The following is a 27,235-nucleotide window of genomic DNA, read 5'->3' as shown; positions in this document are numbered from 1 at the left end:
TCTGCAGATGGTGCTTGGTAGCTGCATGATTAGACTGAAATCCTAGATTTGAACTTAAACCTGTCAAAATACTAAAACATTAAATAAAGGCAGGTGATGCAAGCATCCTCATGCAAGACAAACAAATGAATGTAACAGCTGCCAAAGGTGTGTTGTGTACCTCGGTGCCAGCTTATTAGGGTCTGTTTTCTTTGGAAACTCAAACGACAGCAGGTATTTGTGAAGTCAAATGTACTTGTAAAGCAACCAAGGAAAATCAAATGGAACAGGACAGGTACTGTTAATGTTGTCTGTCTGAACGCCTTGTACCCCCACTCTGTCCAGTGGGTGCTTTTGATCATTGGTTAATTAATCTTACATTTCCCACATTCCCCTAATCTCAAGTTTCCATGGTAACAAACTCAGTCCTGATGTACGTGCATTAATCAGGGAGGACTTTCAGCCCATTGGTAAGGCATTATTTGAAACTGACTCACTGAAATTGTATTTGTTGTCAGAAATGTTATGTCACAGAAATAAAATATCCCAAGTGGGTATATTCCAAATAGTCCAATACAAAGAAACGTGTCTCTTGAGTCTTTAATGTAAAGGTTAAAGATCCTTCTTTATCCCATTTAGTTATGTTTGCAAATTAAGGCAATGCATTTTCTCTCAGGGAACAGCTCAAATAAAACCCATCTCACTCTTGTTGTGAAACTCCAGCCAGGCTGGATAGGCAGTACTAGACAGACAGACAGACAGACAGGCAAGCAAAACGACTAGTAATAATAATGCATTTTGTTTATATAAAGCACTTTACATTCTCACAAATTGAGAGTGCTACAGGGTTAAAAGCATGCCAAAATGGATATACGCTGGTTACTTCGTATAATAGCATGTTGCTTACTTCATATAGTACTTCCGTCCCGCCTAATGTCAAATAATAACACACGTTAACAAAGTACAAGGCAGGCACAATAGCTAGCTTTGAAGACTAATATGGTGCCACTCTGCTTTCCCCTATAGCAACGATTTGTAGCCACCACCACAGGTTCCTTTGCCACTGCCCCCTTCGGTAAAGGGGGCGGGGGGGTCGTATGCTGAGGCTAGCGCCTGTCTTGTGTGACATGAATGGTTTGGCCTTTGGCAGTCAGTCTGAGTCAGTATAGTATAGCAGGCTGACTGTGCTACACTCTGTACTGTGGTGCCGCTGCTGCTGCTGCTGCTGTTGTGGCACAGCCAGCCAACCTGTGGTGTTCTCACAGGCTAGGGACCAGTCTGAGATGTGGCATTATTGACATCTGGTTATGTACAGTCAATGGGCTAGTGCTGCACGATAACTTGCTCAAATGTGAATCTGAATTTTCCTCCCAAGAATTGAAATCACGATTCTCATTTGCCATGAACATATTTATTGTCTGTAGCTTAGTTGCTGAACATTACTATTATTCAAAATGTGGCAGCTGTAGCCAACTACTGTGGCTCGAGGCACGTCCCACTGGGAACAGACCCCGGGGCAGACCAAGGCGCAGTTGGAGGAAACGCATCGACTCACTGGCCTTGGAACGTCTCAGGATCCCCCAGGAGGAAATCACTGATATTGCTCTGGAGAGGGAAGTCTGGAGCTCTTTGGTGGAGCTGTTGCCCCCACGACCCGACTATGGATAAGCGGTTGAAGATGAATGGATAGATCAAAGTGGATGACTTAAACCTCTCTTAAAGTCACTTGTAGCAAAATCATAATAGTAACTAAAATCAATTGGAATGGAGTCTGGACAGCCAACTAGTGCAGCACAATTCTTTCTCAAATTTAGAAATCGCATAGGTCAGGTGTCTTTTTTTTGTTTAATCATTCAGCGCTATGTCATCATGTCAGATAGACCCATATAAAGTTAGTACTCTCCTCCTGTTAGCTGATTATAATCTAAAACTTAAGTGTTTTTTTTATATGATTTAAGCCTGGCTTAAAGAAGTCATTCGCCCCCTAAAATACTTATTTTCAAATTTCTAATCAATTGCACACCCATTCATGGATAGTTTTGGGTTTTTTTGTCGCTTTCCTGAGACAATTTGATGACTGGAGGAGACTCCATTAGGATACTCAATTGGGACTTGCAAAGAAAACCAATATATTATTACCGGTACATTGTGCAGATTTACACAATGGAGTTTCATATTTTATGAGAAAGCTATTTTCATGTACATTTTCTTTACCCAGCACATGGTCAGAGTTTATTAGTACAGAACAGATAGCAAGCTGTTTGCCCTTTGTCTTACTTTTAGTACCCAATGGTGTCCTCCTGTCATTTTCCTGCTGTCCACCAACCAGTGTAAACAAAAGTCTGGACGCTGTCCTGGTGGACGGTGATATGAGGCTGTTAAAGAACATAAGGGACTTGAGAACATGTGGCCATTGTCATTGGTCCAGCGGCTCCAGCTCCTTTCAGACAGTTTCCATCTACATGCAATGTTATGTAATAATGCTTGAATCTGCCATTAGTCGGTCATTTTTTGGTTTTCAATTGGGCCAATTCAGGCATTTAGCAGAAGCTCTTAAGAACAAATGCATGTTAATACATCAGATACATTACAAATAGTCATCATGAATCATACATAAGCTAAGAACAGTGGAATATCTATATAAGGAAGCTAAGAACAGTGGAATATCTATATAATGAAACTAATATGCATATATACTATAGTGCTATGTCTACATAAAATGCAATCTAAGTTATATAAGTTGAACCTTTCCATACGCCTGTAAGGTCATCGGGGCTAGGGCAAGTGCTACGGTCTAAGATGGAGTCTGAAGAGGTGGGTTTTCAGCCTATGGCTGAACTCTCTACCAGTCTGCCTGTTCAGCTATGGCCGCCCCAAGCTGCGACCGCTATTGGATTTTCATTTCAAAACAATATCTTTCACAGAAGAAAAACGTGTTTTGCGATAAAATTATGATCTCGATGAATCAATATTGGCTTAGTTTGCATCTATCAAAAATCATGGGATTTTGACGACAGTGGCAAGTACGCACAAGGCATATCGGATTGAACTAACGGCAAACCTCTCTCCAGCACATTTAAGTTGACCTTTTTCATACGAACCAGAGGGGCGAATGTCTCCATAATTTACTGGCTATTTGGCTATAGAGCGTCGAGGTCCCGCCTCCTCGAGAGACCCGGAAAATAAATCCCGTTTATTTACCTCATAGACTTTTCCGAAAGTATTTATTTAAAGACGTTTACGCCGCGGACAAAGCCAACTCTTGTGACAAATCATGACAACAAACAAAATTTTTCGGGGCTGAACAAATAATTCTAAAGAAGAAGAAAACTGCACTTTTTTTGTTTTTCTTCTTTGTAATTATTTGTTTGGTCCAAAATATTGTGTTTGTTGTCATGATTTGTCACGACAAGAGTTGGCTTTGTATATAAAGCCAACTTATAAGGTCTTATAAGGTCGCTTATATAAGGTCTTCACAAATCTGAGACTAGGCTAAATGTCATCAAATGGTGGTCCCTGGCTCAAATGCTGGCTAAATATTGGGCCTTGATATACAAAATGGATATACGCTGGTTACTTCGTATAATAGCATGTTGCTTACTTCATATAGTACTTCCGTCCCGCCTAATGTCAAATAATAACACACGTTAACAAAGTACAAGGCAGGCACAATAGCTAGCTTTGAAGACTAATATGGTGCCACTCTGCTTTCCCCTATAGCAACGATTTGTAGCCACCACCACAGGTTCCTTTGCCACTGCCCCCTTCGGTAAAGGGGGCGGGGGGGTCGTATGCTGAGGCTAGCGCCTGTCTTGTGTGACATGAATGGTTTGGCCTTTGGCAGTCAGTCTGAGTCAGTATAGTATAGCAGGCTGACTGTGCTACACTCTGTACTGTGGTGCCGCTGCTGCTGCTGCTGCTGTTGTGGCACAGCCAGCCAACCTGTGGTGTTCTCACAGGCTAGGGACCAGTCTGAGATGTGGCATTATTGACATCTGGTTATGTACAGTCAATGGGCTAGTGCTGCACGATAACTTGCTCAAATGTGAATCTGAATTTTCCTCCCAAGAATTGAAATCACGATTCTCATTTGCCATGAACATATTTATTGTCTGTAGCTTAGTTGCTGAACATTACTATTATTCAAAATGTGGCAGCTGTAGCCAACTACTGTGGCTCGAGGCACGTCCCACTGGGAACAGACCCCGGGGCAGACCAAGGCGCAGTTGGAGGAAACGCATCGACTCACTGGCCTTGGAACGTCTCAGGATCCCCCAGGAGGAAATCACTGATATTGCTCTGGAGAGGGAAGTCTGGAGCTCTTTGGTGGAGCTGTTGCCCCCACGACCCGACTATGGATAAGCGGTTGAAGATGAATGGATAGATCAAAGTGGATGACTTAAACCTCTCTTAAAGTCACTTGTAGCAAAATCATAATAGTAACTAAAATCAATTGGAATGGAGTCTGGACAGCCAACTAGTGCAGCACAATTCTTTCTCAAATTTAGAAATCGCATAGGTCAGGTGTCTTTTTTTTGTTTAATCATTCAGCGCTATGTCATCATGTCAGATAGACCCATATAAAGTTAGTACTCTCCTCCTGTTAGCTGATTATAATCTAAAACTTAAGTGTTTTTTTTATATGATTTAAGCCTGGCTTAAAGAAGTCATTCGCCCCCTAAAATACTTATTTTCAAATTTCTAATCAATTGCACACCCATTCATGGATAGTTTTGGGTTTTTTTGTCGCTTTCCTGAGACAATTTGATGACTGGAGGAGACTCCATTAGGATACTCAATTGGGACTTGCAAAGAAAACCAATATATTATTACCGGTACATTGTGCAGATTTACACAATGGAGTTTCATATTTTATGAGAAAGCTATTTTCATGTACATTTTCTTTACCCAGCACATGGTCAGAGTTTATTAGTACAGAACAGATAGCAAGCTGTTTGCCCTTTGTCTTACTTTTAGTACCCAATGGTGTCCTCCTGTCATTTTCCTGCTGTCCACCAACCAGTGTAAACAAAAGTCTGGACGCTGTCCTGGTGGACGGTGATATGAGGCTGTTAAAGAACATAAGGGACTTGAGAACATGTGGCCATTGTCATTGGTCCAGCGGCTCCAGCTCCTTTCAGACAGTTTCCATCTACATGCAATGTTATGTAATAATGCTTGAATCTGCCATTAGTCGGTCATTTTTTGGTTTTCAATTGGGCCAATTCAGGCATTTAGCAGAAGCTCTTAAGAACAAATGCATGTTAATACATCAGATACATTACAAATAGTCATCATGAATCATACATAAGCTAAGAACAGTGGAATATCTATATAAGGAAGCTAAGAACAGTGGAATATCTATATAATGAAACTAATATGCATATATACTATAGTGCTATGTCTACATAAAATGCAATCTAAGTTATATAAGTTGAACCTTTCCATACGCCTGTAAGGTCATCGGGGCTAGGGCAAGTGCTACGGTCTAAGATGGAGTCTGAAGAGGTGGGTTTTCAGCCTATGGCTGAACTCTCTACCAGTCTGCCTGTTCAGCTATGGCCGCCCCAAGCTGCGACCGCTATTGGATTTTCATTTCAAAACAATATCTTTCACAGAAGAAAAACGTGTTTTGCGATAAAATTATGATCTCGATGAATCAATATTGGCTTAGTTTGCATCTATCAAAAATCATGGGATTTTGACGACAGTGGCAAGTACGCACAAGGCATATCGGATTGAACTAACGGCAAACCTCTCTCCAGCACATTTAAGTTGACCTTTTTCATACGAACCAGAGGGGCGAATGTCTCCATAATTTACTGGCTATTTGGCTATAGAGCGTCGAGGTCCCGCCTCCTCGAGAGACCCGGAAAATAAATCCCGTTTATTTACCTCATAGACTTTTCCGAAAGTATTTATTTAAAGACGTTTACGCCGCGGACAAAGCCAACTCTTGTGACAAATCATGACAACAAACAAAATTTTTCGGGGCTGAACAAATAATTCTAAAGAAGAAGAAAACTGCACTTTTTTTGTTTTTCTTCTTTGTAATTATTTGTTTGGTCCAAAATATTGTGTTTGTTGTCATGATTTGTCACGACAAGAGTTGGCTTTGTATATAAAGCCAACTTATAAGGTCTTATAAGGTCGCTTATATAAGGTCTTCACAAATCTGAGACTAGGCTAAATGTCATCAAATGGTGGTCCCTGGCTCAAATGCTGGCTAAATATTGGGCCTTGATATGAAAAGGGTTGAAATCCACTGTTCTCTATATGGAAGCATATTATGTGCTATGTATGTGCAGGGTTCTGTTCCTGTACACGCCTGCGGCTACTACAGCACATGATTTCCCCTGGGGCGGCGGTGGCTCAGGGGTAGAGTTGTTGGATGGATGGTAACCGCAAGGTTGCCAGTTCGAACCCTGTGGGCTCCCCCAGAGTTTGTTGTCGGAAGTGTCCTTGAGCAAGGCACTGAACCCCTAATTGCTCCTGATGTGCTGGTTGGTTGCCTTGCATGGTTTCCGCCGCCATCAGTGTGTAAATGTGTGTGTGAATGTATACTGCGCAATCTCTGTAAAGCGCCTTGGATAAAGGCGCTATATAAATGCACCATTTACATTTGACCCCGAAGCAGTCTGCTCCTAAACGGACGGTGCCTTAACTTGCTGGCGTATACAGTCCCCTTCCACAAGGACAGAGAACACTGTGGTGTGCTCCACTTCTGCCCTGCCGGTCCCCGAAGGAGGTGACTTATCTAATCCAATTGAGTGCCCTTATGCTGCTTGATCGGAGTATTAAGACCCAACACACGGGATTAAAAATGGGGATTACGGATTTAACGCGTTGCCACGCCAGAGCTACAGCAGTTTAGCCTTGAACCAAAAGCAGTCAGTCCACTCTGGAGCTTTAGCCCCCCCCCTCCCCCCTCCCCCTTCAACCCTATCCTAATAATCATGCACTGACCACCACCTCTCTCTCTCTCTCCACTCGTGATATGATATGATGTAGTACTTTTATTGTCAGTTCACACTGAAATTTTGTCTTGCGACCCAGCAGCCAAGTATGCAGGACACATATACAGAACAAGACAATTTACATGCATAAAAGACATGAGGACAAGAGCAATATCCACCGCTCAGATTACCCCGTGGCTACTACAACTCCTGATTAAGCCATTCTGACCGGGCACCCATTTTGGTGTTGGCATCATGTTATGCTTTAGCTATTGAAAAATAGCAGATCTACAAGCTCATAGCGCGCCACCGAGTGGCGCGCTACGAGCTTGTAGGTCTGCTATTTTTGAAAAATCGAAGAACGACTGACATTTCTAGAATCTGATCTCGGGTCAGAATGGGTTAATCAGACCAGTGTGTGTCCAGTGGAAACCTTCGTATGAATCTGATCTCGGGTCAGAATGGGTTAAGCCTCAAAGTCGACTGGTGGACAAAGGACTCCTCTTCAGTGGTATTATTAGGTACACGCACATCCTGCATCTCTGGCGCTTTGAAAAGGCGCATTAAACAGAATGGCGACTTGACCATGTCCCACTTTTAACCCTGATAACGATACATTGTTTCAAGTTTCCCTATACGCTTTGCATGGAAACAAATTCACGGCAATTAAAGTCCGGCACGAGCAGGCCGCGGGTTTTATGTGAGCGCGGATGTTATTGCTCCGTCTGTTGCCCTTGCACATCTTCTCACCTGACTTGCTCACCCCTCATTGAACCTTAACCCATTCTGACCTGAGATCAGATTCTAACGCACAGAAGAATGGTGGTTCTTTTAACGCATTTTGACCTGAGATCAGATTCTAAAAATTTCATAAATCCTGAGAGTTTAAAAAAAATCACACCCGTGTGAACTGAGTGGTGCAATTCCCACCCCCACCCCCCCCCCCCCTCTCTCTCTCTCTCTCTCTCTTAGAGACACAGCACTACCCCTCTCTCTGTTTCTGGCGACCCCTACTGGTATTAATAAGTCACATACTCGTGCTCACTTATACAGGTACACAAACGGGTACACGGACATTGCTGGTTGTAGGAGTGGTTGCACCACTCAAAAATAGCAGACCTACAAGCGCCATGAGCTTGTAGCTTGCCAGACTGGATTACCAGCCAAGGTGCCTGGACCGCTGAGCCATGGCCCAGGCCCGATGTCTCCCTTTTTTGACTGATGCCCGTCCATTCAAACTCTAGACGGGCCTGCCCCAAAGTTATTAGTACAGCCGGTGAAAACTAGAGTTCTCAACAGGTCCGAAAATTAAGGCCCAGCCCTACCTGGGCCCTCATCAAACCCTGTACACTCCAGAGAACGTCACCGCTACGACCCTTAGATCTCCATATATGGAGCTCAGCTGACCTGACATTCTATTATGTTGCTCTGACCTCATCAAACCTCATGAAAGAAAAATAATTGTACTCAGAGTTTATATAAAGGTTATAATGATTATTTGTGCTAATTAACATGATGTTGGACGTGTCTTCCTATTAAGTAATGCCTGCCTGTGTGTGTGTATTGATTGGTTAAACCACTGCAAAGTATTCAGAAGGACAGTACACACAGAAAGACAGGTTTTTTCATTTTAATGTAGGATAAGACTTTAGAATCATGGATGTCTTGTTAAAGTGGTGTGCGTTCTGTATGAACCACATTGTCCAGTGAACAAGAATGTTCTTTCCCTGCCCTGTGAATAAGCCACTAATCTGAGAGAAACGGTTAAATATGTCATGAAATGCCAGGCAACTGTTCTCAGCAAATCGGGACGTCTTGTCCTCCTATATATATATACAGTGACATGTTACGCAGTAGTTGCATGTTTTTGGTGGCAGACTGTCTTCTTGAGCCTTGTGGCTATGCAGAAAAGGTAAAAGTACCACTGTGCCGGCTTAGCGGTCCAGGGGCCTTGGCTGGTAATCCAGCATGACAAGAGTGTCGCAGGTTCGAGTCTCGATCCCGATGAACTTTACTGTGTGTCAGTCTTCCCCATAGAATAAAGGATAGAGACCGAACCGGAGCGCTAGTCCCGCCCCCAAGCAATTCATTTCAGTGGAAGTTGCTCAGTGGCGTTTTGAAGCACACCTGGAAGACTGCCGGAAGTATAATTATAACTTTTAGCCTATAGCCTAGCCCCGGACCTGTGCTGTGCTCAGCTAGGCTTCAGTATTTTTGCATTGACGTCGATCGTGTTTTGCCAGTGACATTATTAGCTTCAATTAAGGCTGTTTTCAAGCGTCTTTGATGGAATAAATTCAACGTGTGAGATTTGGCAATTGATGCAGTGACTGGGACGAGTCAAATTTTATGAATACATGTGGGATCCGCGGGGTCATAGAAAACCCTGACCCACGCAAAACTAACCCGCAGGTCCCGCGTGTACTAATAATTTGACTCGTTATTATTTTTTACAATCGAGGATACATTGTTGTCATGTTCATTTGCTTCAAGAGAAGAAAGCAGCCTTTTTTGCCATATTGTATTGGGGCGTTGCTTAAGCACTATTTTATATTATTACCTAGTTACTACTAAGTTGTACATGGGTGTATGTTGCGTGTCAAATCTACACGCTTAAAATGTATTCCAAAAGCAGCTCAAACGGAGCCGGGCGTGGTGTGAACTGTGAAAGTGCAGCAGAGGACAGAAAGGCACCATGCCAAAGCTGTTGTGTATCACAAGTAATGGATGTGCCAAATCTCCCCTGCTTAGCCTCTGTAGTACAGCAATGGCCACAGGTTGTGTGTGTGTGCGCGCGTGTGTGCGTGCGCGCGCACACACACACACACACACACACACACACACACACACACACACACACACACACACTTCTGCGGTTTGTCCCCCTTTATCATGCACTTCCTCCCAGATCTGATGTGGTTGTGTGGGAGGGTCGGGGGCAGAGGGTGCACGGGCATTATTAAGGCCACTTGAATTAACAGAACAGCCCCCAGCCCTTTTTCCTCTAAAGCCCCCAGCTGGGAAGCTTAATCCCCATGGTCCCCTGTCTCGCCCATTAAACAAACTCCCTCCCACCGCTACGCGCTCGCTTTTCTGCATGGCCGCACACACACACACACACACACACACACACAGACACACATACACAGACACACAGACACACAGACAGACCCAGACGCACATCCAGGCACGCCGTTTACACACGTAGTATGCATTTGATCCTGTGCACGACGTGCACGTGCATGATCCAAACTCATGCATGCAAAAAAAAAACGCATATACGAATACTCAGTGCCATGCATGTGAGAGGCGGCTGCTGCTGCCTGCTATTTACTTTTTAAAGGCGATTTATTCTGTGTGTAATGTCTCGGAGGCACTTTCCTGAACAGTATAAATCGTTTTATTGTAAAATGTTAAAAATTTTAAACACTTTTTGGGACGGATATCTCGTGTTGTGTGTTTCAAAATGAGCACTTGCCCGGGTCTTGCCGGTCTGGCAACCTGTCAGGCAAACTCCACCTGCCCAAACGTTTAATTTACCTGCCAGGGGCAGGTGGGCAACCCTCAGTGTCCACGACCATGTGTTTTTGATTGGTGCCACCACTCCTATACGGAGCTTTGTGTGTCTCTGGTTGTGTCGGAGCATGAAAATAGCCTTTTTTGGTGGTTTTCATCTGATTTCAAGTGTAACTGTTGTGCATAATCTAATACACACACACACACACACACACACACACACACACATTAACTGTATATATGATGATTTTGGGTGTGACAGTACAGTACAGTACAGTAGAGGGACCCCCACACAAGCTCTCGACCGTTTCGGATGCTGGGCGGGGTCTTGTCTTTTATACTTTGTTGTACAACTGTGTCAGGCAAACATTTACAAAATGGCTAATCTACAAGCTCAATTTATAGACCAGCTATTTTCAAACTGTTTCACCACCTGCAATGAAAATATTTGCTTGCATTTCCCCCCCAAAAATGGATTATTTCATAATGGAAGATAAGATTGATTAGTTCTTATCTTACTAACTAACTGTTACACCCCACACACACACACACACACACACACACACACACACACACACACGTTCGCACACACACAAGTTCTCACACACAGCTGTGTTGCTTACCGGTGTACATAATACAAGAGGATGTTGGTGTAGATGCATGTACACACACATACCGTGCATGATGTACAAAAATAGCTTTTGTTTTCTATTCAAACACACAATGCACTCCAGGCCCCTGTCCTCTCTATCCTGGGTAGTTGTACATGTCTTCATTGTTGTAATGATTGCTTTAGTAGTACATGCAAATAAAAGGTTTCTCCCCCTTTCACCCATACAACCTCAGTAACTGCACGTGTGTGACCCACACACACACACACACACACACACACACACACACACACACACACACACACACACACACACACACACACACACACACACTCTCCTCACTGGCCTCAAGTGTCTTATCTGATTTTTGTATCCAGGGAACAAATTGAATGTGGGGCTTGACACACACACAGCCCAGCAGATGTCTGGGTCGTTAAGGGCAGGCTAACTCATTAGCATGACAAACAGAGGGGCCCCCACCCCCCCACCCTATGCTCAGCAGGGGGCTATAGCTTTTGAGGGGCTGCGTTGGGGCCACGGGTCACAGGTGATATTGATTTTTGTGGAGGGCCACACTGGCCGATTGTCAAAAACGCTATGGGGGCTCCTAGATGGGGGGGAATGGCTCCAGTGAAATGGGGTGCGTTTGATTTGAGAGTTCCTAGATCACAGAGGAAGTTGTGACGCTTTTAGATCTTCTGTTTTTGGCCAAAGTGTAGGAACGTAACGTAACGGTTAGAAATTGGGACACGTGGAGTCAAAATTATTCCCGTTATCAGCCAGATTGTTGTATTGGTCAGGAACAGTAACACATGCACCTGACTCCTTCCCCTTATTTTGTTATTGTACCATTTCTGCAAGCATTGTACAGTAGCTCCAGTCCACAGACAAACTGTTTAGACTTTGACTGGCAGATTGTATTACCTCAGTTGTCGTCATGCATCATTGCCAATGTTGCCAAATCGTTGTGGCCAATCCTTTGGTCCTTTAGACCGTTTATTCATGTTTTTAATGCATTTTGTGACTAATCAATTTGATAAAGTTTATGTTTTAAGAAGTGAACATTTAACTTCTTAAAGCGACTTTATTTAACTATTCAACATCTTTCAAAAATAGCCAATCTGCAAGCTCACAATGCATCACAACATGATGCATTGTGAAAATTATTATGTCTGATATATCAGCCAAACCGACATATCTGTTTAGCTCTAGGCTGGACTATACTTTACCTTACTAAAGGTACTTTACGTGACGTCAAATGTATTCGGAAGAACTAAAAGATAAATGTTACACTTTTGTTTTGTTGCTTTGCTGTGTAGAGCACAGCAGCACACAGTGCCCAGTGTGTGTGTGTGTGTGTGTGTGTGTGTTGTGCACTTTTTATGCATAAATCCTCTGTTGTGTTGTGGGGGTGGAATGCAGTATGAGCTGTCATTTTACAAATTCATAAGCAATTGACTGCTTTGTTTGTGAGGGATGGTCTTTTGTTGTCTGTATATATTAGTATTATATTTATTTCTCCCATGTATGCATGTACAGTGTGGTGGGTGTTGCTCTATGTGGGGGGGGGGGCAAGGTGTGTGTGTGTGTGTGTGTGTGTGTGTGTGTGTTGCACGGAGGAGTTTAAGGGGTGTATGTGCTGTGGAGTGCAGCGGCTGCATCAGTATGCAGCAGCAGCGGCTCTGCCTGAGTAGGTGTGTGGGAGGAAGAGGGGGGGGGGGGGGGCCCTCGCCTTGCTCTGTACCCCGGAGCGAGCCGCTGGGCTGGAACAAAGCGGCTCGGGGGGGGGGGGGGGGGGGGGCTGCTTGATTGGCCTGCCCATGCAGGCCTCGCTCATCCTGGCCCGAGCCCCCCCTGGACCTGACAGAACCCTATAGTGCTCTGCTGCGCCAGGCTAGACAAGAGAATTAGCTGCTCTATCTCTCTCTCTCTCTCTCTCTCTCTCTCTCTCTCTCTACCTGAGAGCTGCCTTTTTGCTTCGGAGAACAGAGACCCTCTGACTGGAATGAAGTCAAGGGGGGGGGGGGCTTCCTTGTCGTCCCTGGCCAATGGTGGGAGGATCAGCCCGTTAAGACACTGCAAGCTAGAGCCCTCTCGACTGATGCCGGTGGTTCTTCAGGGACCGACATCACAGATATGATGAAGTGTATATAGAACTAGAAATGTCACGAGTTCATGTCTTATGTCTGTCTTTCTCTATTTCAGTCGTCGGTGAGCTGAAACGGTAACACGTCATTTTCAATGACTATTCAATTGAACTATTTGTCATTAATACACCTTAGAGTTGTTGTGTGGAAATAATAATAGATTCTAGAACTTGGGGTCATGTGAACATTGACATAGTATTCTGCAGGCCAAGAATACATCTTCCCGATGTCACTGATCACGTAGCCTCGGAAACCCAGACGTTTTTATTTCCAGGGAGAAAAAAAAAGTCTGGGTCTGAGTCCACTTCAATTCGGCATAGAGTAGTAGCGCAAACATTGCTCACTCTCTGCTGATTTCTGATTGTCTGCACCTTTGTAAAATTGACATACACACGCACACATGTACACACACACGCTCCTCTCTCTCTCTGTCGCTCTAAGTAATTAGTCTCATGTCGCGCAGCTGCGCATATATTCTCCCGGCGGATCCTGCCGGGAGCTGCCTATGCCATAAAAAGCATAGGTGAGTTCCAGGCTACTGATCACGTGAACCCAGTGGTGTAATGGTGGGGTTTTTTCCTGTACCACGGGCACGCACATGCGCCTACATGTGCGCATTGCACTTCTGATAGCCTAAGCCTATATTGTTTATAGTGTATGAGAATTTTAGACACACACACACACACACACACACACATAAAAGTAGACTTAAAATAATCAGACAAACTTTACTTTACTGCGCTGCCTGCAGTGGCGAAAATACAAGTTTGCTTTGGACGAATCTCTCTGATGGTGGAGGAGGCATTCTTGTGGCGTGCAGAACACCAGCACCACAGAAGCGTCTGCCTACTGGAGCCATACGGCTGTGCTGTTTTGCTTACCGTTAACGTGAGTTCAGGTGAACAGTTAAAGCTGTTATACAAAGTAGTGGGTACTTGGTGTGAAAACAGGGAGGCGCGCCCACCGCCAGTAAACCTAGACTGAGTACTTGGTGCGTCTTGGAAAGTCTGAGTGGTGACCGAGGAGGTTAGGTGCGACTTCTCTTGAATCTAGCGGGTCGCGTTCTAGCGTGTACACACGTGCACCGTTCTGTTTCCGTTCCATGTGCGTGCACGTGACAATTATTTTGGTACGGTGTTCTACGACCATGACACCACTGCGTGACCCCCAAGTACTCCTCATGCATTGAAGGAAGCATGATGAGCTCAGATCGGGGCTCTCCCCAGGTTAACGGAGGGAGAGTAGCACCCAGGAATATTTACATTTTAGGCAATTGGCACCGGGTGTTGTGTGGGTGTGTGTGTGTGTGTGTGTGTGTGTGTGGGGGGGGGGGGGGAGATCAGTCTATCTTATATAAGCCAATGTTTGTGTTCACACAAATCCGGAAAGCTGGGCATAGGAGGCCCTCCTCAACAAAGGATTACAAAATCGTGGGTAAAAAAAAAAGTTGCTAAAAAGTTTTTCCTTTTCTGGTGGTAACATTATACAGTCGAGCAGAAAGCAGCAGTGTGTGGCTGTTCCTTTGTGGGCTGGAGCAGCTCGCTACTCTTATGAGGATTATGTCCGTTGCTTAACCCATTCTGACCTGAGATCAGATTCATACGAGGTTTCCACGGGACACACACTGGTCTGATTAACCCATTCTGACCTGAGATCAGATTCTAAAAATGTCAGTCGTTCTTCGAGTTTTTCAAAAATAGCAGACCTACAAGCTCGTATCGCGCCACTCGGTGGCGCGATATGAGCTTGTAGATCTGCTATTTTTCAATAGCTAAAGCATAACATGATGCTAACACCAAAATGGGTGCCCGGTCAGAATGGGTTAATATGTATTGGCCCACATGACCTCACAGAGTAAACAGGCCAAATCTTTTGGCGTTACTGTAATTAGTGTGGTTGCAGCCACACTAATTACACATACAGTATATTACGCGGGGGTCAGTGTCGTCCTCCGTAATCTCAGCAGGCGAACACTGAGCAGCTTACTGCTCTTAAAACCATTCCAGGAATTCCCACCGCCGCGGCTAAGACCGCCGAGACTAAACATTAGAATATATACAACAATACTTTGTTTTCCAGCATGTAACACCAACCTGTCACACACCGTACTCGTATAAATAAGAGCGTAAACTATAGCGCTGAAGGATAACTATCATCATCATCGAGATTTGAACATGCATGTAAGTTATTAATACAAGAAAAAATAAAGATATGGACTGTATTTAAAAAAAAAAAAAAAAACTAGGAAGGGTATGGCCTCGTCAGCCCGCAATGGCATGCATAAGATCTGGTCATCCCAACTTAGTAAGAGGTCCAAAGTAAAAAAAATATTCAGGACGACCATCGAGCCGATTCTACTCTATGGCTCAGAGACAAGTTCTCTATTATGCCACTCTATTATGCCATTATTACCACTCTAACCACAAGGCCACCGATGGCCTTGTGGTTAGAGTGCCCGCCCTGAGACCGGGAGGTCGGGGTTCGATCCCCGGCCGGGTCATACAAAAGACTGTGCCTCCCTGCTTGACACTCGGCCTCAAGGGTTGGATTGGGGGTATATAAGTCCCTGCGACATACTAGCGTCATGTCCAGTGGGTGTACTTGTACATCAAGCTGCCTCACGCTACAGAAACAGGAGATAGGCTCCTGCTCTATGTGCCTCATGGCTCGGCAAAGTTTATCGTTGCATCGCTCCCCGTTTGCAAGGCCGTTTACTGCGGTCCCGTTTTGTATCAAAGACGTCTATACATGTCCAAGGCACATCCCGGTTTTCATTTAGAAGATGTGTCCTTTACCACAGTGTTAAGTGTGAACTCCTATTGTATCGTGTCGTCTCATAAGTTAGCACATCTATACTGTACAAAGTCACAGGGTTTGGGGGGAGGGAGACTCCACTTATTTGTTTCTGAACCTTGGGAGTAATTTCCCCCTCCCTCACTCCCTCCCTCCCCCCCCCCCCCCTGGACCCCTGTAAGTAATAACCTTGGCTTTTTTCTTTTTCTTTTTTTTTACAACCAGGCATCAATCATGGACACAACTGTGCTTGGTGTAATCTCACAGCCTCCCCTTCTGCCAGACTGGCTTTAATCTCAGCCATGTCTCCAAGTCCACAGCCCCTGTCGCCCTCTTTGCTTTCCCACTCCTGACAAATTGCCCATTTCCCCCTGGGTTTGCAGTCTCTGCCTGTGTGTACGTTTGCGTTAACATGCCTAGCCCCCCCCGCCCCCCCCCACCTCATGTCAGCTGTGTTTGTGTAGGTTCTTTCTTGTTGGCGTGTGTGTGTGTGTGTGTCATGTGTGTGTGTGTGTGTGTGTGTGCGTGCGTGTAGAGGGCAGCGTGGGCCTTAAGTGTCATGTTTGTGTGTGTTTTGACTTCCCATGCTCGACTAGCCTTGCATGGAGCGGGGTAGGTCGAGATAGTTCAGCAAATGGGGGGGGGGGGGGGGGGGGGGGGAAGCAGGCCAGGCCAGCCATGCCAAGCCATGCCAAGCCTATGTGTGCGAGGGCACTTCACTGAAGTGATAAAAGTAGAATAATCCCCTTTAAAGCATCTTAACGAGGTCAAATCTGCTGGCCTGTGGTCAGGAGGAGAGGCTAGTAGTGGAGGGGTGTGTGCGCGTGTGTGCGGACTGTGCGCGCGCATGTGTGTGTGTGTGTGTGTGTGTGTGTGTGTGGGGATGTGATAGGATAACGCTGCAGAAATGTGGGTAAGCCCTGGCTTGGACCGTTGCGAGATAATAATCAAAATCAAATTCCTGGCCCAAACAGGATTAAGCTCTCCCGCGCTCTATCTAAAGCCCCTGTCCAGAGCAGCTGAAGACACAATCCTATTCCTCAATCCTCAGCCCCACACACACCACCACCACCACCCCCAAACACAACACACACAAACAAACGCATATCATTTATGGGCAAAGACGACCGTGCAAACACTCCAAGATACACACACGCACAGGGCCCTGACACACTAACACTTAGCAGACGCCACATAAACATAAACATAGCAAGCGTCGCTCAGCCCCAAAGCCGGTTCTGTGCGTGGGGGTTGAACGTGGCCGATGGCCAGTTAAGACTTGTCGTTCCTCTCTCGGATCACTCTATGCCTGTAGTGTACACTTTTACCAAAACACACTCATCTGGATATTTATGTTATTTGGGAGCTGGAGCTGTTCTTCTAGATCTCTCGTCTTGTTTGGTGCTACTTAAGTATTAGGCCCCCAGCCTTAAGCCCTTAAGCTTCTGGTTCAGCGAGTGAACCGAGTCACGGGTCGGAGGATATAGTTTTACCAGTCCACAACAACGGCGCTCTATCCCTCGTGGCATTAAAGCAAAGGTGGGTCACTGGCTGGCTGCGACCGGTCGGGGTTGCACGTCATCTGTGTCGACGGCGTCCTTGGTCTTGTCCCATGACACCTATATAGCTCCCGAAGGCAACATCCTGACAACCACCCCTTGTTATACTTACTTTCCTCTGTATTTCTCAGACCTGGCGCTCACTCACCTACTACAAGACACTGACATTACATAAACAGCCCTCTCCCACGTCAACCACCAGCAGGCTAAAGAGGGCTAATGGATATTGTGGTTTAGGCAGCACAAGTATTTTGTGTGTTTCTCCCTTTGTCAGCTAAAAAGACTCCTTTTTATATCCTTGAGATAAAGAAAAATACACTTTATTTGCCCATTACATTTAACATGAAATGGAAATGTGTCTTTGGCCACACTTGGCATCCAGTATACAAACAATAGAAAGACACAACTAATGCATAGAATTCACAAAACGACGGTATTTCAAATATCCACTGCAGATGTCACAAACAAAATATTTTAAACAATTCTATATTTTTTTGTTCACTCTAGGCCTCCTCCTGCTCAATTGAAGAGGGGGTAGAGTAGAGTGAGCCAAGTCATTGTAAAAACCTGAATTGCCTTTCTGCCGGTCATGAAGCGGTTTGTATTGTATTGTGTTGTTGTCCTGAGGTTTGCGATTTGCAGTATGAATCTCCAATCTCCATATTATACTCCCACCATGTTCTGTCTGAGCCAGAGAGAGGTCAGAGAGGGTGGCTGGAGGACGGTTGAGATGGCATCCTTGTGATGGAGAAGACGTTTTGAGAAATAGGCCAACTGTTAGTCACTGCTGATCTGCTGCATTCATTTAAAAGTAGGAGTGCGATAACATCCAGCCATTAGTGAGTGATTACAACGCCCAGGCCCGTCCTCATCCCTTCCCTCCCCCCACATACGCACGTACGCACGCACGCACACACACGACACACACACAACACACACACACAACACACACACACACGCGCTCACACTCCAGCTGAGATGTAAACAGTTAGATATTGCTCCAGGAAATACAATCCTTGCACACTGCCTCGTCTCCCCCTCAGGCGGGATTTATACCAAGGAGGATGTTTTCAGATGTTACCCTCTCTCTCTCTCTCTCTCGCTCTCTGTGTATGTGTGCGGTTTGTGTATGTATATATGTGTCTGTGTGTATATCATCTGATTGCTTTCACCAAGTGTGTGTGTGTGTGTGTGTGTGTGTGTGTGTGTGTGTGTTCTAGAAGGGGATCGAGACAAGCAAAAGCTCTCTCTCTCTCTCCCCCTCCGTAATCTCTGCCTTTGTAGATTGATGTTCAGAGCAGAAACATGGCAACGACTTTGTAATCCTCGCTTAAGATCGACATTAAGTTCAGAGTAGATTTCACATGGATGAGACCAGATGATCACGGTGGAGGGTAGGGGGAGGAGGAGGAGGGGGCTTTCTTGGGGGTTGAGGGTGCAGGGCAGCAATTTCCTGAAACGATGAATCCCATTTATTTGCCCGAGAAGACCGTCTCAATTGCCCCGGTGCTGCACAAAGCCTTTTAATGCTTTAATTACGTCTCAAAGGAGCAGGGGCAGAATCAAATTAGAGATTGTCTACATTCTCTGTGTGTGTGTGTGTGTGTGTGTGTGTGTGTGTGTGTGTGTGTGTGTGTGTGTGTGGTGTGTGTGTGTGTGTGTGTGTGTGTGTGTGTGTGTGTGTGTGTGTGTGTGTGGTGTGTGTGTGTGTGTGTGTGGTGTGTGTGTGTGTGCACTATGCAATTGTGCATGAGATAGTGGGTGGGCTGTTCTATGCTGTGGTGTATGTGATTCATAGCAGTGAATATTTACTCCCTGTGGCAGCCAAGCATCATATATAGAGGCTTATCACACCCTGTATCCACACACACACACACACACACACACACACACACACACACACACTCACACCGTCAACACACACGGGCACATACACACACTCTCACACCGTCAACACACACGGGCACATACACACACTCTCTCACCGTCAACACACACGGGCACATACACACACTCTCACACCGTCAACACACACACACACACACACACCACACACACCCTTCTCACACAACACATTTAGAGTCACACGGCGTACAGGCACTTTTTTTCCCCCCCTCCTTCTCCTCGTCACAGCAGATGCATGTGTCACCATATTATGCCGGTATTTCATTAAGCCATTTTGTGCGGGAACCCCTTTTGGTGTTGGCATTATGTTATGCTTTAGCTATTGAAAATAGCAGATCTACAAGCTCATAGCGCGCCACCGAGTGGCGCGCTACAGAGCATGTAGGTCTGCTATTTTTGAAAAATTCGAAGAACGACTGACATTTTTAGAATCTGATCTCAGGTCAGAATGGGTTAATCAGACCAGTGTGTGTCCGTGGAAACCTCGTATGAATCTGATCTCAGGTCAGAATGGGTTAACATTATGGGCATCCATCTGTTGTGGACTCTCAGGCCTCTGCAGAGTACCTTGTTTTGGTCACTCCTTGTTTTGGTCACTGAGAGAGAGAGATAATTAGCACTGTATAATGCATGATACAGAGGGGAGCTCGACGCGCCTCGCATACTGTCAGCGGCTGTACGTACGTGTTGTACTGTACGTGAGACTGAGAATGCAGATGTAACCACACGGAACCCTTATTATATACAGACCCGTTTGGTGAGATTGTGTACGCTTCTCAAAGTTATACAAATGGATAGATTAACCCATTCTGACCTGAGATCATGATGGGTTAACGCAGATTTTACACACGTACGAGTATGTTGAGTTGAACGTTTGGTGAGGTCATGTTCAAATCGTCTGTGACGTTTTTTTTCTAGATTCCTTGGATCGTTCTCCATATAGAGCGTCGCAGTCCCGCCCCCCCCCCCCCCCCCCCCCCCCTCAAGAGACCCGGAAAATAAATCCCCCGTTCATTTTCCTCGTAGACTTTTCAGAAAGTCTTTATTTAAAGACGTTTATATACGCCGCGGACAAAGCCAACTCTTGTCGTGACAAATCATGACAACAAATGATTAGAAAGAAGACGAAAACGGCACAACAGCTGTTGTTTTTCTTCTTTGTAATTATTTGTTTGGTCCAAAATATTGTGTTTGTTGTCATGTTTTGTCACGACAACAGTTGGCTTCGTAGGACGCTTATAAGGTCTTTAAATAAATCCGTTTTGAAATGTCTATGGGGAAAAAAAAATATTGGGAACTATTTCCTGGGCCTGGCGTCGTCATAAAAGGGGCGGGACTGCGACGCTCTATAGGCCATGCCCATTTCCACCCAACGAGGCTTGCCATTTAGCTTTTTCAAAAAAATAAGAAAAACACGCTTCTTGCTACTACTCCTACAGATGTTGTCACTGTTCGGTGCAGAAAGTGTGCTTTCTTCTTTTTTGTGTCTTCACCAACGTTGGGAGAAATGGTCTTACGAGTCATGCGACAGTGAGTGCACCATATGTTGAACATTCCCCTCGCTTCCCTGATGACCATGACTTACACACACAGCCCTGAGTGGACGACCCAGACTGGCGGAGATGTGCGCTCTGTAGATGTAATGGGTGGAGAATGATAGGCCTGTTTACAATTATGGCATAATCGTCTAATTCAATTATTTGAGATAATCGCAGTTGTTATTGCATCATCGTCACTCGTCATAATTGTCATAATCGTTTCCATGTTGGATTTTCAAAAATAGTCTACAAGGTCCAAACATGTTTTGAGCTTGTATATTTCCACTATTCATATATTAAGTTATTTGTCGTAAGTTATTTACGAAGCCTAAAAGCCAAACAGAAATCTTTTTTATTCATATCCTACTATAAATGCGTCTCTGTGCGTTTGTGGAAATTTTGGGCAGAAATATCAAAAAAATATTTTTCAAAAGTCGGCCTCCTGGTGGCGCTATAACAGGCCGTTCTGGAAATGTTGGGGCAGAGGTTCATCGCTGGCATCCAGGGAGTGTGTGTGCAAAATATGGGGATGGGTTGACAGCTATGATGTGGCGAAAGCTTGACCTGCATAGCAACAGTTGCTAAACTATTTGGATTGGCATTGGACAATCTCTTTTTTGGGGGTGGGATTTAGCGAAGCGCTAATTAAATCGTTAAATCACAATTCTTGTGGCAATTAATTGTCAAGCTAAATGTGTAATTGCGACAGCCCCAGGTGGAGAGTGAAAATATAACCCTGAGTTACCTTGGTCAGGGATTGTCTGCTTTGAGTAATGTCCAGGGAGAACTGAGTTGCAATTGTGCTTTGTCTATTTCCATTTGACGCAGGGGGGGCCCTGACTAGTGCTATTCTGCCAGCTTACCTCCAGCAAGGCAAAAAAAATGAATACCAGCTGTCAGCCAAAAGTCACTATTTTGGCTCTGGTCCTTTTTTTTGTGTGTGCGTTCTATTTATTTATTATTTGTCTACTGGTATAATCAGCCAATTTTGGCAGTCGTTCAGCCATTGTGTTATAGCGTTATGTTCTGTTCAAAACATAAAAGTGCTAAAGCTTAGTTTTATTCATCTACAAGTAAATAAACGAGTAAATTCTGGTACTGTAGATGAAAATGCTTTTCCAGCCAGCCAACCATGTCCTTATTCTAAGTGCTGTGTGGATGAAAGGCATTACCTAGCCCTTTAGGTCTCCTCTCTGATCCAGGTTGTAGATTTGTAGAATCTTGTTTCTGTTATTACTCCGAGGCAGGGCTCTATTTCTGTCTTGCTTGCTTCTTTTTTTTCTCTTCTTGCCGTCTCTTTTCATTTTGCAATTTTGCCATTCATTCTATAATTGCTTTGTATTGTTTTCTCTTTTAGATTTTGTGTCTGTCTCTTTAGTGTCTGTCTGTCTGTCTTGTCTGTGTGTCTGTCTGTCTGTCTGTCTGTCTGTCTGTCTGTCTGTCTGTCTGTCTGTCTGTCTGTCTGTCTGTCTGTCTGTCTCTGTCCGTCTGTTATGGCATTCACTTCTAGTCATTTTTACTAGTTGACTAGTTGTTTAACTACCTATTATGTGTAAAAGAAATAAAATAATAATATAATCTGCCCGATCTTGAGGCCTACAAAATCGGGAAAATAAAAATATATATTTTTCCTATCAACTAGTACCAACAAGGTCGACTAGTGGATTTACTAGTTGACTAGTAAACTAGTCGACTAGTTGCTTAATGCCCTGTCTGTCTGTCTGTCTGTCTGTCTGTCTGTCTGTCTGTCTGTCTGTCTGTCTGTCTGTCTGTCTGTCTGTCCGTCCGTCCATCTCTCTATGTCTGTCACTCTCTCTCTCTCTCCATAGAGTGGAATGTTGTACCTGAGGCTGTTGACTGAGCCAACCTTTGGCATTTAGAACTTTTGCATGCTGCTGCTGCTACACGGGGAGGAAATCAGATCTAGGGTTATGACTCCGCCTCTAGCGCAAAGCACACGCACACACACACACACACACACACACACACACGCACGTCGACTCTTCTGAACGAGCAAAATGCAAGAAAGAATCCATGCCACGGGACGGTCGGCGCGGGGAGCAAGTCAGTGCAGGGTAGAGTTGTGTAGCAGCCTGTTAGTTGGGACTGCCTTGTGTTTACTCTGCACATGGATTTACGTGGCACAGCACGGCAGGCCCCATGTCGTTAGCCTAGCTGATATATATGCAGTGTCTGAGCCGCGGCTGGCTGTCTGTCTGTCTGTCTGTCTGGCTGACTGGAGAGATAATGGAGAAGGTTTACAGCTGAGCCTTTTTCGTCTATATACCGAGTCCCGCTTTGAGCGGATTGAGGTTTTATGTATATGGTGGCTGGCACTGGCAGCATGACGATGTCAGCAGTCGGCACTTCTCACTCGGAACTTTTGAAAGCCTTAATAATTCAACTCGCTGCACCCACTACAGGCCCCTGTCTGTCTTTGAAGTTTTCATAGGAACTGGGAACATGATAGTAAATTGTACTAATTAGGCATGTAACGATATATCGTAAATCGATTCAAATTGATTCAAGCTGGTGACAATTTAAATTTGCGATCAAGTCACAATTTGAGTGCAGTGCAATTTGAGAGGGTGTGTAAAAAAAAAAAGTGTGGGTGGGAGTCTTCGAATCGTATTTGTGAGTTGAGAGAATCGTCAACATGCCTACTGAATACTGATTATTGGTTTGTCATCTTCCAATTTAGCTTGCTCTGTCAAATACATTGACCTGTCTTCTTTAGAGTCGGTTTTCCTGTCTCATGTTAAAAGCTTCAAAATGGCCCTCCTCCATTCTTGGAAAATCTGCCAGCCAACTTTGAGCCAGTGAAAGTGAAGTTATTCTCGTTTTCTTGTCCTGTCCAAACCAACGTTTTCCTCCGTTGGTCAAATAGGCTATGTTTGCAGTGCATATACTTGGACACGACTATACGCCACATTAGACCATACCTATTTATTCAACCTGAAGAAATCCAGTAGTTTCAACGTTATTTCCTTTAAGTTTTGGAATGCCAAACGGCCCTATTCATAGTTAGAAACTGAACCCCTGGCGGTGTGCCGTGGGGGAGCGCAGTACAAAGCGGCAGGTCATTTCTAACGGTGGCGAGGCTGCCTTCTCATAAGTGCTGCAATCAGATTTCTGAGGCTTTTTATGCCGCCGCTCGGCACTCCATAGTAGTAGTGGTGGTGGGGGGGGGGGGGGGGGGTGGAAATGTCGATTTCCCACCTGACCCATTATGCAGCCTGCTGCGAAATAATGAGATTTGGTCCCTATTTGGGTTTGATGCTCGCTGCGTGGCGGGCTCCCAGCGCACACACACACACAACCAGGCCATCCGCTGGCTGGCTGCTATAGCCTGCCTGGGGAATGAAGTGTGCACGGAATGGCAATAAGCGCTACCAGCAGCAGCAGCAACACACACACACACACACACACACACACACAGAGAGACCTGCTATAGAGCTATGATATGGCTTCACAATGCAGGCAGGGACCCAAACTTCATGGGAAGCCTACATTTATTTTTAGGCATTTTAACTGAATCTCTTCTTATCTAGAGTGAGTGGCATAAGGCCCCCCCATGTTTCTAGACCAGTGGTTCCTAAACCTTTTTGGCCCCGTGGTCCTAAAGAGAAATTTGATGTCGTCTCCCCCCCGGGACCCAAACTAGTGAAAATAGCAGATCTACTATCTGCGCGATCTACGCGTCACTTCGAGCTGTGTTGGGCACTTGTAGATCGGTTGAAAATGTTTTCAAATAATTATTAAAAATAAAATGTAACCAAATTCTCACTTTTTCAGATATCTCCAAGTTCTAAGTTTTGCTAGAGAACACTTTCCATTTCCAGCTATGCCAGATAAGTGTATAATAGACACTGTACTAGACTGGGACCCATACATACACCAAAGGTAGCATATCTAATATATATATATATATGAGGCTTTACAGGAGATTGGCCCTCCTCTCTTGGATAAAACAAAATCAGCCTGGGAACAAGAGCTGGAGGAAGAGATGTGGGAACTCTCTTTGAAGCGTATTATTCATAGTGTCCTCTTTGTCTTAGACATTGCCTACTTCAATTCAAAATAATACATTGTTTGCATTATTGCACTATCTAAAATGTATCCTGACATTGACTCTACTTGTATAAGATGTGATCTGGAGCCAGCCTCTGTTGGACATAATGGGGATGCACTTCCTTGAACCCGTTTTGGAATAGTATTTGTGATGCCTTCTCAACCATTTTGTCAAATACCAATTGCGCCCAACCCGATAACTGCTATATTTGGAGTTCCCGACTACGATGCACCAATTACCTCTAGGGTTGGGATTCGTTAGGATTTTAACGGTTCCTGGTCCTTCCCGGATCCCTCTTAACGGTTCCGGTTCCCTTAACGGATCCTAATATATATATTTTCCCTTTTTTTTTCTGACAAAGATTATGCTTATATTATAACTAACCTAACCAAGTACATAATAAACACAAATTAATTAATTCAATTATTGAAAATGCACTTTACAATTATGAGGTGGCACTATTATTTAAACTTCACCACTACCACCAGCAGCAGCTAGCCACCACAACAATATCATTGTTTCAATTTGTACTGTATATTAAATATACAGTACACAATAATGTTATTGTTGTGGTGACAAATGTTGTCTTTAATGTTCAGATTAATTTAATATGAAGGACCCCTCACCCTAATGGAAACAAGCCATAGTGCTTTCTTGGATTATAAAATCCTCTTAGCAGACCTTGTATTGAACTGTTTTTTTCTGCAAACTGTTTATAAAGTAATCAATCTATGGAGGTATATATGCACCTAAACGCTGGGCTCTCAACAGTCGCGCGATTAATTCCGAGCCAAATCAAAAGCAGTCGAGTTGCTTAGAAGTTGTAAAAGTAAGTGCAGACAAATTGATTTGGCTCTATAGTTAACGTGATTCATAAAATACAGTTGCACAATACGCCTAATGAAAAGCCCTGTGGACGTTGGTAGTTTTTATTTTCCATTACGTTACTAGCCTGGGGAACGTGAACCAGCCTTGCATCAGATCGTCCCCCGCCGGCTGTGGGGAGAGCGGGCACGGCTTTCCGCATGTCGGAACCGGGTCTGAAATGGACCCGGTTCCGAATCCCAACCCTAACCCATTCTGACCGGGAACCCATTTCGGTGTTGGCATCATGTTATGCTTTAGCTATTGAAAAATAGCAGATCTACAAGCTCATAGCGCGCCACCGAGTGGCGCGCTACGAGCTTGTAGGTCTGCTATTTTTGAAAAATCGAAGAACGACTGACATTTTTAGAATCTGATCTCAGGTCAGAATGGGTTAATCAGACCAGTGTGTGTCCAGTGGAAACCTCGTATGAATCTGATCTCAGGTCAGAATGGGTTAATTACCTCTCCCCAAGCCCATTTCATAGCTTTTTCCTCTTCTTTTCTTTTCTTCTTCTCATAGCGAGGAGACTTATTCTCCGCAATTGGAAATCTGATAAACCTCCAACATTCACAAGTTGGGTCAAGTCAAGGATGTTCTATCCTTTATACCGTTGGAGAAGCTCAGATACAACAGGTACAATTAAAATCTCGACCAGAAATGTGTAAAGGCTTGGTCCCCCTTTCATTGAATTCACCCTTTCACTATCTCTTGATGCTGTATTCCTAGCCAGTGTTGTTTTCGTCGACTAAAACTAAGACGAAAAATGTTCGTCGACTACCTTTTTTTTCACTGACTAAAACTAAATAAAAACGAATCTATGATGACTAAAACTAAGACTAAATATACTGACAATTTCGTCAACAAATAAAAACTAGACTAAAATGTTAGTAAGGGACTAGTGGACAAGAGATCCAGTTTTATGCTGGGTTGCATGCTGAAAATAGCAGATATGCAATCTCACAACGCGCCGCGCTGCGACGCGTTGTGAGAGTGTATATCTGCTATTTTCAGCATGCAACCAAAGTGTAAAATATGTCATTACAACTACATCAAGGCCTGTCAAAACACATTTTAGTCGACTAAATCAACTGTAGATTTAGTCGACTAAAATCGTATGACATTTAGTCGACTAAAACTAGACTAAACACTAGAACATTCCAGGTGACTAAAATGTGACTAAAACTAAAATAGAAATTTTCTGCCAAAAACAACACTGATCCTAGCTGTTATAAGTGTTTTCCTACATGTCTACATGTTTCCCTTGATTTCTAGAAACAATGTACACTCTTAA

At 44.5% G+C, this 27,235-nt stretch overlaps 1 protein-coding gene across 4 annotated transcripts in view; it reads left to right on the top strand.

Moving 5' to 3' along the window:
- tle5 (TLE family member 5, transcriptional modulator) overlaps positions 1 to 27,235 on the top strand; it is a 59,560-nt gene that overhangs the window by 1,321 nt on the left and 31,004 nt on the right. For 3 of the 4 annotated variants that reach the window (XR_013964548.1, XM_080771295.1, XM_080771296.1), the window contains exon 2: positions 26,464 to 26,577. The exons of the other annotated variant lie outside the window; for it this stretch is intronic. Coding sequence is in view for 2 of the 3 variants with exons in the window: in XM_080771295.1 (XP_080627421.1) it covers positions 26,464 to 26,577 (114 nt within the window). In the remaining variant the exon portion in view is untranslated. The remainder of the gene's footprint in view (positions 1 to 26,463; positions 26,578 to 27,235) is intronic. 4 annotated transcript variants of the gene reach the window in all.

The sequence above is a fragment of the Protomyctophum bolini genome (assembly GCF_963924005.1).
Source record: "Protomyctophum bolini genome assembly, chromosome: 8".
Taxonomy (NCBI): domain Eukaryota; kingdom Metazoa; phylum Chordata; class Actinopteri; order Myctophiformes; family Myctophidae; genus Protomyctophum; species Protomyctophum bolini.
This window is presented reverse-complemented; position numbering and strand designations above follow the sequence as displayed.